Source organism: Antedon bifida, chromosome 5, assembly GCF_963402885.1.
Source record: "Antedon bifida chromosome 5, ecAntBifi1.1, whole genome shotgun sequence".
Taxonomy (NCBI): domain Eukaryota; kingdom Metazoa; phylum Echinodermata; class Crinoidea; order Comatulida; family Antedonidae; genus Antedon; species Antedon bifida.
This window is the reverse complement of record NC_136230.1, coordinates 1,424,330-1,437,136: the sequence shown is the minus strand read 5'-3', so window position 1 is coordinate 1,437,136 and position 12,807 is coordinate 1,424,330. Positions and strand designations below refer to the sequence as shown.

The 12,807-nt window shown below is 33.4% G+C and overlaps 1 protein-coding gene across 3 annotated transcripts; it reads right to left on the bottom strand.

Annotated features, from left to right (window-relative positions):
- Nucleotides 1-25: 25 nt before the first annotated feature.
- On the bottom strand, nucleotides 26-11,708 carry LOC144843797 (cysteine protease ATG4B-like). Of its 3 annotated transcripts, none has more exons than XM_078700745.1 (9): nucleotides 11,576-11,708; nucleotides 8,053-8,223; nucleotides 7,741-7,839; nucleotides 7,356-7,454; nucleotides 6,448-6,600; nucleotides 4,808-5,074; nucleotides 3,822-3,964; nucleotides 3,251-3,413; nucleotides 26-2,771 (listed from the first exon to the last, which is right to left on the bottom strand). In XM_078700745.1, exons 1-9 carry the CDS (start codon nucleotides 11,604-11,606, stop codon nucleotides 2,695-2,697), a joined length of 1,203 nt encoding a protein of 400 aa, XP_078556871.1. In that variant the 5' UTR covers nucleotides 11,607-11,708; the 3' UTR covers nucleotides 26-2,694. The 3 variants fall into 3 exon arrangements, with proteins under 3 accessions (XP_078556871.1, XP_078556872.1, XP_078556870.1); XM_078700746.1 differs by lacking the exon at nucleotides 11,576-11,708 and adding an exon at nucleotides 10,628-10,684; XM_078700744.1 differs by lacking the exon at nucleotides 11,576-11,708 and adding an exon at nucleotides 10,082-10,223.
- Nucleotides 11,709-12,807: the final 1,099 nt, after the last annotated feature.

Here is a 12,807-nt window from a genome sequence, read left to right as displayed (position 1 = left end):
AATAAAAAAAGAAACAAAATCAATCTATAATTCTCCCGTGTTATTTACATCAATTACAACGTATATCGTATGTATTCATTTTTCACTTGGCTTAAACAATTGCAGTAACTTAAAATAATACGTAACCCAACGTTTTTGCTTCGTTTGCGATTTTTTCCCAAAAATGTATTACTAGAGCATTGGCTTAAGTTCTGTCTACACTATCAAACTAGTTCGACAAAAAAAGTGTGATGTGCCCAAATATGGTAGTGATACAATATGACATCATCATGTCCATATATGGGAACATCACATTTGTTTGTCACATAAAGTTTGATAGTGTAAAGAGCTTAATCATAATTTATCGAACAACTAACACTGATCAATAATGGATGTGATCATTAACTAATAATATTCAGTCATTAATTATATTTTTTTTATTCATTTTTTTTCATCACGTTCATGGTCCTTTAATAAGTAGAACCCTTATTTTGGGATATCCCTATTATATTAGGGGAGACACCTTAAAGTCAGGAATATGCTGTTCTGTGAAACAAGCGAGGGGAAAAATGGTTTAACACCATGGCCAACCCATAAGATTGATAAGGCAAGCGGAAATGGCTGGAATAATTGTGGTATGTCACTCTCAAAAAACAAAAACAATATTGTGTACACTTAAAAGTAGCATTAATCTAAATGCCAACTTAATGTCAATGGCTACCAGATGTCTCTATGAATATGGTTACCTGAACCAGTACCAGTACCAGGAGGTGACCCCTTAGGTTTCTATTTTTAATGGTTACACGTTCCTTTTGGTAGGTCATTCTGACTTGCTATATACAAAGAATACTGTAATAAACTACTTTGACAAAAACAATGTGATGCGAGTGCCCAAATATGGTAGTGATGTGCACAAATATGGTAGTGATATGCCCGAATATGGTAGTGATATGACATCATCATGTCCATATATGGGCACATCACATTTTTTTTGTCATATAAAGTGTGATAGTGTAGACAGAGCTTAAGAAACTACAAAAGCTTCTTATATCAAAAACGATTAGAGGAAAACAAAATTAAATAATAATTTAAAATCATGTTGAATGTAACATGATTTAAATTATTATTCAATTAAAATGATCAGCACCATTCTAAAAACCATGTATAATGGGTTACTGCAGTTTTTTAATCATCCGCTGCAGTAATTGTAAGTTAAGGACAACTTTACTGAGAACCATATTTTGATAACGTATTAGTGATGTACATATGATTTCAGAACAATTGCGAGATTTACAGCCGCCAGCCATCGCCGTCAATTTCTGTGACGTCAAGCAAAAATCTACCTCATGAGTTTTCCCTGTTGTTAAAATACAAGAGATAGATATTGTCATTTCAATTGCTAATTTGCCAAAATGTTTAGAAGAAACACTTCAATATACAGACAGGCATAGAAAGAATAAAAAAAAGTTATTCTTGCCGATATCATAAATCTCGCAATTGTTCTGAAATCATATACATCATTCCCTAATATGGTTCTCGGTCAAGTTTTCCTTTAATGTGTTTTCCCACTCATATTATATCTAAAAAAAATCAAAATAGTATAATAGTAGATGCAACAGTGCAATAATTGCAATAACAATTATACTGCAGTAAATTACAATTACTGCAGTATATGAGTAGCTTTTACAACTTAAATTATAAAACTAAAGATAGCACATAGTTATTGTTAGTATCTTTCTATTTAGCTTACAAATGACTATATTGGTGAACATGCTCTAGCCATCAAAAAATGTGTTCATTTCATTGAGCTTTTTACTGATGATATGAAGAAAATCTCTTATTGAAGTAAATAATATGAAAAAAAGGATATACTCAGCTTTACTTAAGCTCTGTCTACACTATCAAACATGTTTGACCAAAAAAGTGTGATGTGTGTAGTATGGTAGTGATATGACATCATCATGTCCATATATGGGCACATCACATTTTGTCACATAATGTTTGATAGTGTAGACTGGGCTTATGCTTACAAACACTAAATGATGCCAACCCTACCTTATACAGACTCCTAATGACTCCACCCGATCCATCCTTTCTAAATAGAGACCCCTAAATGACTTCATCTCACCCTTACACAAACTCGTAATGGATCCCCAGGCGCTACACAGGCACCCTTAAGCTGATTTTCCACTAGGCGCTTTTTGTTCGTGCAAATCGAAAGCGCCAGCTTATGTGCACGCATATCACAAATCTCTACGCATGCGTATAAGTAGACGCATACGATTCCCACAAATAAATTTGCCTAGTGTAAACTTGGCTTAATGGACTCCACCCATCCTTATTCTAAATGTGCACTCCTAAATGACTGAATCCCACTCTAAATAATGTCAATTTTTGTTAATTAAACCCACACAAACCTTCTTTTTAAAATGACTTTATTATGGCTTTATAAATAATCACTTAGTAGTAAATACATGCACTTTCTATTAAAGGATACATTGTTATGGTTTTCACTATTCAATATAATTTTTGAGAAGAGCTTCATTTTTATATATTATACAAAAATAAAATAAATTTTTCATTTATTAAAAGAAGCTAAAACAAAAAAAAAAATTTGCTTTTAACTTGGAAATTATTAATAACCTTTTGTTCATTGGGAGAGAGTTCCCTTGTCTTGTTTTTCGATTGATTTGGTTGTTTTTCGTTCGATTTGGTTTATGGATTAATAATTTCAAATTCTTCATCCGAGTCCATTTCTATGTCAGCATCATCAATATGTAAAATATCAGATGCTAAAAGGAAAAACAGAGATGAACATTTTATTTTTCACAATATTTTACTTAAATCTTTTTTACATAAACCATTCAATACCATAAATGATGCAATGTCTTATTAAAGGCATCAGTGCATCTATAGGAACTTAAAGTAGCTTATTGAATGTTCTATCTGTCGCCCTCTCTCTCTCGGAATCAGACAGAAATTGTCAAATATAATACAGGAATTGCAACGCCATAAGTATAAATTGGTAGGGTAACATATTTATTATAACCAATGCAATCTAACAACAGGACACTGAGCTCGTCTTGCCAAGCTAGGAACTCGTAACACTCCTTTGATCTTATGTCTGGCTGCAACAAATACCAACAGTAATGTACATATTCTCAGCAGTCTCTGTTAAGGGGTGTGAAACTGATCGTGTCACAGCCACAGCTAAACCCTTTGATCTTCGGAGCTCAGCATCATGTTGTTAGACTGCCTTGTTATATCTTACTGTTGAGACTTGCATCCAGGGAACCAGGAGGCTCAAACGGAGGCCAATGAGAGGGCCTTAAATCTGTTAGTTCAAACACTGGACTATGATCACCTATTGTTACAAGCTCTTTTACTTCTTTACACCAATTATCAAAATCCTCTTCATCTTTACAAAAAAATCCCTTTAACGACAAAAAATTGTTTAAATGATAAATAAGGTAAATAATACACACTACTTTTTTAGGAATCAAATTAGAAGTAAAAAATACTTGTCTCCTAAATAAACATAAAAAGCAAAAGCAACATCAATATTATACGGTAGACCTACTTAACAATTTAAATTTGCCATTTAACTAATCTTCTAAAAATGATTAAAGGCCAACTTACACAAATGAGAGTTAACGATAATAAAAATATAGAATCTATGTTATTCTTTGTGACCATTTACACAAAGTGCGGCGAAGCGGACAGCCAGTTTCCGCTAAAGATAGATACAGATTCTACGCTGGACAAGCTACATGGTTTTCCGTTTACTGTTACCGCTCGTCTGTGTAAATTGGCCTTAATACAGTTTTATAGTGTACACTTACTAACGCTATTGATGGGTCCAAGTCTTTAATTTGCATTGTTGAGGAGTGGTAACAATGATATGAGTCATCACTAATATGGTCCCACTTGTCCTCCACTACTGGAATTTGGGTCGTGTGTGGGTCGAGGTAGAGAAGTAATTCCCCTAAAAAAAAAAAACCAAAAAATACTTCACGTTAAATTTAGATTATTTTTTTTTAAATTTTATTTTTTTTATTTCACGCAGTGCTGTAGCCACAAGAAATAAAGAGGTGAGCTGTTCGAAAGAAAATGGAACAATCTCTGTTGAAGCCACTGGGTTGTCAAAGGCCTCTGTGGAAAAGTGGTCAGGTTGAAACCTTACCAACCGTACTGGTGGCTACGGCCCTGTCAAAATCCTGGATCTGTCAGGAATTATTAAAAACCATTTAAAACCTAGTCCTCTTGAATTAGCCCCTGGCGTCACAGGTTACTTCATTTCATTTATTTCTTTCATAAAAGCAAAGAAAACATGACAAACAGTCGCCATGGAGATAAGAGAGTAAAACAAAAGAGTGACATGAATCACTGTTGAGTGGTATTCCATACAAGAAAATTAAAAAAATATTAATTACATATACGATAATAATAATAATTCTTATATAGCGCATATAAGCAAGCTCTCAATGCGCTGAACATTATTACCCCAGTCATTTCCTGATCAAACACCTATGGAAACATACTCCCATATATGCAGCTAGTAATCAGATACGGACAACACATATTTAAGATTTCAATAAAAATTTGCAATAATTTGTTCTACTCTCAGTCTCAGTATGTCTCAGAAATAATATGTTTCTTATCTGTTTAGTGATATTTAGCAATGTTAACATGATTACTTTCATTTAATAATCATTTTCATAATAACTGCTTTCACTTTGCGTTATTCAATTTAAATAGTAATGTAATATACTTTAATTTAATCAGATTAGCAGGAAGATTCTTGTAGAGAGAAAAAAAACTCACTCACCAACGCAACCAATGAAATAATGCGCATGATTTGGCTTGCCTCCAATCACTCCCAGGGTCTGTTTCAATGTGAAGCATTTCTTCAATGCTTTCACATACACAGAATTGATCTCGTTAAGGCCTAGCCTGAGGGGAATGAACAGCACAAGCGGCTTCCACTTCTTTTTAACCTGACCGGATACTGCTGCCTTCGCTTTCTGTTTAGTAGATTTGCTCTTTCCTTTGGTGGTAGGGCTTTTGATATCTTCATTAATAACGCATAGTGTTTCTGCAAGAAAGGACATTCACAATTTTTTTTTTATTCAATATATTACACAGAGGCGCCTCACAAGGTGGAACCACCTTAGCTTCAAGGCGCCTCAGATAACAAATACAACATTTTAAAACAAAAAACTAACAGAAACATCAATCAAATCTTCCAGAATTAACAAGAAATTGTTGTACATAATAAAACAATAAAGCATTTTCACAATTCGAAAGAAGATCGGATCCAAAAATAAAAATTTCACTTAAAAATTTAAAATTATATGTTAAAGAAAAATCCTTGGCTAAGATATCCTCAATAATTAAGTTAGCGCTTACAAGTAGAACATCTCTTAGTGTATTATAACAATAAACATTTAAAGTTAGTGATGGCATCAAGTTTTTTCACAGTGGCTGATCTAGGGGAGGTAATTTTGAGAATATCCTGGAATCGTGATGGTTTGCATGGTGGAACCAGGGATCTCCTATAAAAAACAAAGGTCTACACCCATTATAAATATTATACTCTAATAAGACTGTTCCTAACTTAAGGGAAAACAAAACATACATTTTATTGCAGTAACCTCCTCCCCAAACCTATAGCTCTGTCCACACAAACTAGTTTGACAACAAAAGTGTGATGTGCCCAAATGTGATAGTGATATGCTTAAATATGGTAGTTATATGACATCATTGTGTCCATATATGGGCACCAACTCCCGCTCTCATTACTATACTAGGTGGGTCAAATTAGTAGGTAATTCCACTGTACTCAATGACCCATCTAATTGTAAAAGAAACTAAATATATTCATTGCATTTTATTGCTTAATGATATTATAATATAAATATCATATTGATTCATAAAATACAGATATGAATAAAACAATAAATATTATACTTTTAAATCAAAACAATAATTTTAAAAAGTGATTCACTTTATTAGCTCCACTTTATTTGATTGTGAAACTAATTAATAATATGATATTTAATCAAAATACATAGTCAGCTGGTGTATACAAGGACAATACTATTGTTGACAGCAATCTGGTATTTAGAGTTTAATTAAAACTGTCCTTGATAAAATCAATATAAAATTCTACTTTAAATTTAAAAAAAATTAATATATTTTTAATTTTTTAATTATATATTTTTTTATTAAAAAAAATACATGAGTAATATTAGAATTTCCAGAAAACCGGACTTATTGGGCCAGCCCATGGGGGTCTGGTATTGGGAGAGTTAAAACTTAAATCTTGGTTCCCACTAGCGACGCAACACAATGACATACGTGCAACGCAAGCGAGTAATCCATCGATTGAGATTGGTCAAATCACTTACATTGCGTTACGACTTTGCGTTGCGTCGCTAGTGGGAACCAAGCTTAACACAAACTTACTGATATCTTCAATAACAACTGTGTTATCGAGTGACACGTGTACCGCCACATCGCTCCATTCATCAAAAGCGCACAGTTTGCGTATAACTTGCGACACAGTGTTCGGCCCAAACCACTGTCCTATATTTTTGCCCTCCCCAATACCCATTTGAGCTACGGAAAATAAAAAATGATTTTGTACATGTAACAACAAAAATACAACAGACAATAAATGTCTTAGTGGCCTTATCGTGAAAACAAACCTGATGTACATTTTGGAAACACGCCAAACGTTTTGCAATTTTTAAAGTAGTTTATATCAACAGCTGCTTTTACGGAATTTTTTTTAGAGTTTTTTCAACTTGCGTAAGTACTTGATTGGCAGCAAAGTGTTTATGGTGATGGTTATTGAGTTCGGCATCATTTTTCACAACATCACCTTAAACACTTCGGTGCCAATCAAGGACTTACGCAAGTTGAAAAAGTTCTCGAAAAAATCTGTAAAAGCATCTGCTGATATAAACTACTTAAAAAAACCTACTGAATAATACAAAGTAAATGGACGCATTCTGTCAAACAACAAAAATTCATTTTATTATATTCTATGTGGGATGATCATTGTAACTACAGCACACAGTGTCCCTCCTAAACACTGTATAGGCTTTGTTTATTAATATACTTAATTATAATACTTAATTAAATTTGTGTAACACAGTAATACAAATTAATTAAATTTTTTAAATATTCTGTTGTTTACATTTTTACCTTGTATTATGTTGTATGTTACAGGGGTTGCGGACACAAATGTGTTATGGCGCAACCCCTGGACCGCTTGTTGTCGAATAAAGAAATGAAAAACATGAAATGAAAATGAAATACAAATGAAAAAGAAACAGACTTTGTTATTATTATACAAAGATGATACTTACCTATCTGATGTATTGAATAGGGACTGTCTTTTTTATCTAAGAACATTCTAAGAATTTTAAAATAGATTTCGTTGTGTTGTGAAGGATGCCATCGCCAATCTAAAAACAACAACAGGTGCGGATTTAGGCGGGGAAAAACATGCTTTAGCCTCCCTAAAATTTAACAGCCATGTCTTTTTAAAAATAATATAATTACTATTTATATTTTTCTGCAACCCGACGGATCATTTTTATTATTTATGAAATATTTAGCATGATCTATAATGCTGGATCCTGCCCCTGAACAATAAAATATTATTCTTGAAATAAGGCCTACTGTAGAAAGAATCAGGTTTGTTTTCCTGTGAAGGAATAAGTTTATGACATTGTATGTATTGTCACTTACCTCGTCCTAAATGCCTACATATAAGAGCCTGGGCTAACATCATTTGACCACATCTTAACATACAGCCCCAACCTGTATCGTATGTAGGCCCTGTACCACCTACAAAAGCAAATCAAAAAGAATTAATAATTTTTACAATAAGTTTTATTTAACTGCAAAGAGTTGAAAACCATGAAAATAAAGAATATATATTACAAAATAATTGATTATTAATATTTACATACCACTAGGCTATCAACATATTACTTTCACATTGGAAGGTCATCTGGCATTGACCTAGGTCATAGTTCAAATAATAAGGTCATAACTAACCTATAGGTGGAAAGCCCTTTCTGTATGTTACCCATATCCTAGATGCAATGTCTTTCTTTGCCTTTTTCCTATCAAATGTTGACTCGTACTTCACACCAAGTATCCATATTGGTTCTCCGGTTTGAGGCAGTTCCTCGTAAGCGACAATACCGCTCTCATATGTTACGCAAACTGAAATAAGAATGGTGTGACTCAATGTTTATGTTGCTTACCACTAACTACAAGGGTCAGAGTTCACTGGTTCTGAACAGAAAGTTCCTATAGACAAAGGTGTTTGCACATGTACTGTGACAAGAAAAATGAAATTCAGATTTGAGCTGTAGTAGTGTAATCCAAGGATGGCAAAACTTTACCTGTTTATAAACAAACAAAACAAATCAAAAAGATTTTTAGAGATTTATAATTTAAGGCACTTTGTATCGAGCACAGTGGATTTAAACGGCTATGAGCGCTCACTGGCTAAACTCGAAGCTTGTGGGGTTGGAGGGCCACTTAGGGTTCCTAAACCAGGGGCCTCATGCCTCAGCGTTATGCCACTGATCCAGCCACACCCTATGAAGTTAGGTTTGCGGTGTACACTATGTGATTCCAAAAGATTAAAATAATTAAAAATGGTATAAAATGTTATAATTAACAATGAGAACATGTTTTGAAGTTTTAGAAGTTTAGTCTAAGTTGTTGTTTTTAGGTTTAAATGTGTCATAGGGCCCCTCAGAAGAGCATATTTTATTTTATTACCGAGAGGGCTACCCTACTGAAAGAAAACCAAATAAATAAAATAAATAAATAAGAGAACGCCTCAACGTTTTTGGTCGCTGTAAAGATTGGTTCCCACGTCGCTGCGTTGCGTCGCTAGTGGGAACCACACTTTAGACGTTGGTAGCACAAGCCTAAATTCTATAATAATAACTCTATTGGAGGATATAAAAAAATTTAAAAAAATTTAAAAAATAAAAAAGAATTTTAACTTACTCTTCACACACTCAAACATTTGCACACAAACTTGATTTATCCTGCGCAGGACGCGTTCAAGCTCATATAAGCTCAACCGAGTGGTCATCCCTAATGTCTAGGCTAGCACTCGTAAATGCTACTATATCAAACATATACGCTCAACCGAGTAGTCATCCCTATCGTCTAGGCTAGCACTCGTAAATGCTACTATATCAAACTGATTTTGAATGATATCTAGGCACCAGTTAACATACCTGTCAAAGCATATCCTGACATAGCCCAACTGGCATGTTTACTTACACTTTAACTACACTGCACATTGCCAAATATAATTAATAATATTTACATTAGTTTGTCTGCAACTTATGCAGTGACTAATGTATGTTAAATGCATAATTATTCTAAAAAAAAACAGCCGATTCTCGGTACTGTATCATATCTATTTCCAAAGTATTAACTATCATAGGAATATTAGGTAATACATCACATGTGTTTCACATGTATCTAGTAGTAGTAACCTAACCCTTAAAGGACAACTTGACCGAGGACAGTATTTTTACAACGTATAGGGATGTACATATGATTTCAGAACAATCACGAGATTAAGGATATGGCCGCACATGCTCGCCGTACAGCCGTCGCCGTAAATTGCTGTGCTATGATTCTCAGTCAATTTGTCCTTTAACCTAACCTTACATGATACAGGCATCACATGTGATATTAATGACATGCTGTATTACCAAATATACCTATGATACTTTGGAACATTACACTACATTCAGTTGATACACAATCAACATTCAATCTACATTACACTACATTCAGTTGATACACAATCACCATTCAATCTACATTACACTACATTCAGTTGAATCACAATCACCATTCAATCTACATTACACTACATTCAGTTGAATCACAATCACCATTCAATCTACATTACACTACATTCAGTTGATACACAATCACCATTCAATCTACATTACACTACATTCAGTTGATACACAATCACCATTCAATCTACATTACACTACATTCAGTTGAATCACAATCAATCAAATTATTCTTAACTTACTAAAAATCTCTGATGAGTCTACATTGCTACGTCTTGAAGTCATTTTACTGAGCATTGACTGAATAAAAGCAAATACCGTGTGTAACGCAGCTAAAAAACTGAAACACTTTCTTCTAATACTATACTATACAGAAGTATATTTAGAAACTACTTCCTGGTGTCATTTAGGGACTTTCCCTAATATGATTCATCATACTAATTTGGGAAAATTCGAAATATATAGAATAACTTATACATAGAATATGTTTGATCAAATAAACATAATATTATTATCTATTTTTATTGGTGGGTGGTGGCCAAATTATAAATATGAAATTACTTAACACATTTACTCTTTGAAAAAGTGAAATAAAGTGCAATAAATGTGGTTGTGATTATGGTTTTCCAGGTCTTGCCTTTTGAAAACTGCATGGGTGCTACAAATTGCACCCCTCAACACATTCAAAGATGTGCTTATTGGTGTGCTATTTGTCTTGGTGTGTCACAATTTGGCTGTAAAATAATAGCATTGATGTGTGTGATAGGCATATGACCGCACTCACACACCTCAAAAGACAAGGCCTGCTTATATCACATTGTTTTGGGAAAAGATATTGATGATATTAGCTTTGAAAATGCCTTTTATTTTTTATCACAATGCTATCCCGGGTGACAATTGACATGTTTGAGTCAGTGCCAGAACCATTAGAGGTGTGGGTCTGCTGAAGACGAGGTGAATGAACTATATGTATGATTGGAAAGAAATAAAATAAAGAATTAAAATAAAGAAAATGACATTCAGAAATGATTGTTATAATCCTTAAAATGATTATTAATTATTATTATTATTACCAATATAGAAATCAATTCTAGACAATTAAGTGAGTTACTTATTTTAAGCAAAGTACGGAATCCTAAGTGATATATGAATAAGATTAGTGTTTATTTTATTTTATATAATTATAGGCCTAATATATATTATTATATTTCCAGCCATTTAGTCTAAACAGGGAGATGGACACTCAGTGTGGTTAGAAAAATAAGTTAATTAAAGTCATTTGTTGTAGATAGATAGCCCACTACTTACTTAAAACCGAATATTTTAATGTTAAGCTGCCTATCTAGGCTAGTAATAGTATAACATTAAATATATTATATATAGGCCTAGCTAGGGCTTAGTGCTTGAATGAAGAAGAAGCTAGGTAGGAGGCCTAGCCTAGCTAGGCATAAGAAGAAGAAAACACGCAAAAGAAGAAAACTGAGAAACCAGAGCGAGTGTTACTCTGCTTTTAGTACTAGAGGCTAGGCGTACAAAACTAGCCTGCTGAATAGGATCCTGGTAGGCTTAGTCTACAGTAGCCTAGGCTAGCCTCTCTCCTATCCTGCTGGGCCCTGGCTGCCGATTCGATGTGGCTAGGCTAGTAGTAGCGTAGGCCTACTAGAGGGGAAGGATGGTGACAGATAGATACCCTCTGAATTATTTAGATTTTTGCATTTTTATGATATAATCCTCACCTGAAGCATCAGTTATATCTGGTCTAAACATTTTGTCTATGAATACACACTATTAGTCTTTTTTAATTACATCATTTTCTGTAATTAAAGTTCGTCATCATCATCTGATCATAACAATTATTGTTTGTGTTTATTTTTATTTACGAACAGAAAAAGTATAGAGGGCGGAATTTCAATTTCTGTAGGTGGTAAATTGGTAACTCAATATTCAACCACGAAGTCATCTAGGTACAGGTTTTATAAAAACTCTCGGGATGAAGCTCAACTAGTGCTTAGATCAGCTAGTTTTGTTCCCTGTATGGGGCCGACCGTGCATAGTCTATATAAAATTACAAATACAATATTGTAAAAATCTTTTAACAATATTGTATAGGGCCTACAATATATAAATATATATAAAGTGTTAATTCAATTTATGTTTAAACGACTCAACCCAAATTTGAGTAACAATAAAAGAAAATATTTTTGTTCGGTTTTATAGAAAATGGATGAAACAATATTATGACGGTCTATGTACCCTACGGTAACTCTAAATCGACTGAAACTTTTTTTATCCTGTGCTCCAGAATATTAGACTGGAGGTATTGGCAATACTCGAGCAAATCTATCGAATGCAACTGACGTTTTGAACCAATTTAATAATGGAATAATAGACCAAAAATTAATGTATGTTCTTGGTTCACCTGTACTTGATCTTCCTATAAATATTGAAGTTGCATTCGATAGATTTTTTAAGGGTTTCACCAAACGGGCATGGAAAGAGAAGGGAAATCAACAATAAAAATGATTAGCTATAGCTTACTGTACTATGGACGCACCTGCCACTGTTTCAAAAGTATTACTTTTGTTAGTGTTATTTTTTATATCTTGTACATAATTTAGTTTAAGTTTCCTTGTACTGTAAATAGGCCTAATGTTAAATCATTTTTTTCCTCTAACTTTCATTTTACTTACTCTGGACGCACCTTCATTCAAGAAGTGTGCCACTGTTTCAAAAGTGTAGCTTCCAAATAAATTATTATAATTGTATTATTAATGACTGCAGGCTATGTCGGCTGTTGCATGAAATTACACCAACCATCTGTTGGGACAATTGAAATATAGGTGTGTAAAGGATTTGTGTAAATAAACCGTCCACAAATATACAGTTTAATGAATACCATACGGTGAAATAGCCTAATTTAGATAATAATATTACTAATAATAATTATTAGGCCCTTTCGGGAAAAAAA

Coding starts and splice junctions, on each gene's coding strand:
- LOC144843797 (XM_078700744.1), bottom strand. CDS start 10,136: ATGCTCAGTAAAATGACTTCAAGACGTAGCAATGTAGACTCATCAGAG. Junction 7,840..8,052: donor AAAGGGCTTTCCACCTATAG/GTTAGTTATGAC, acceptor TTGCTTTTGTAG/GTGGTACAGGGCCTACATAC. Junction 2,772..3,250: donor CCTGGATGCAAGTCTCAACA/GTAAGATATAAC, acceptor TTTTCCTTTTAG/CATCTGATATTTTACATATT.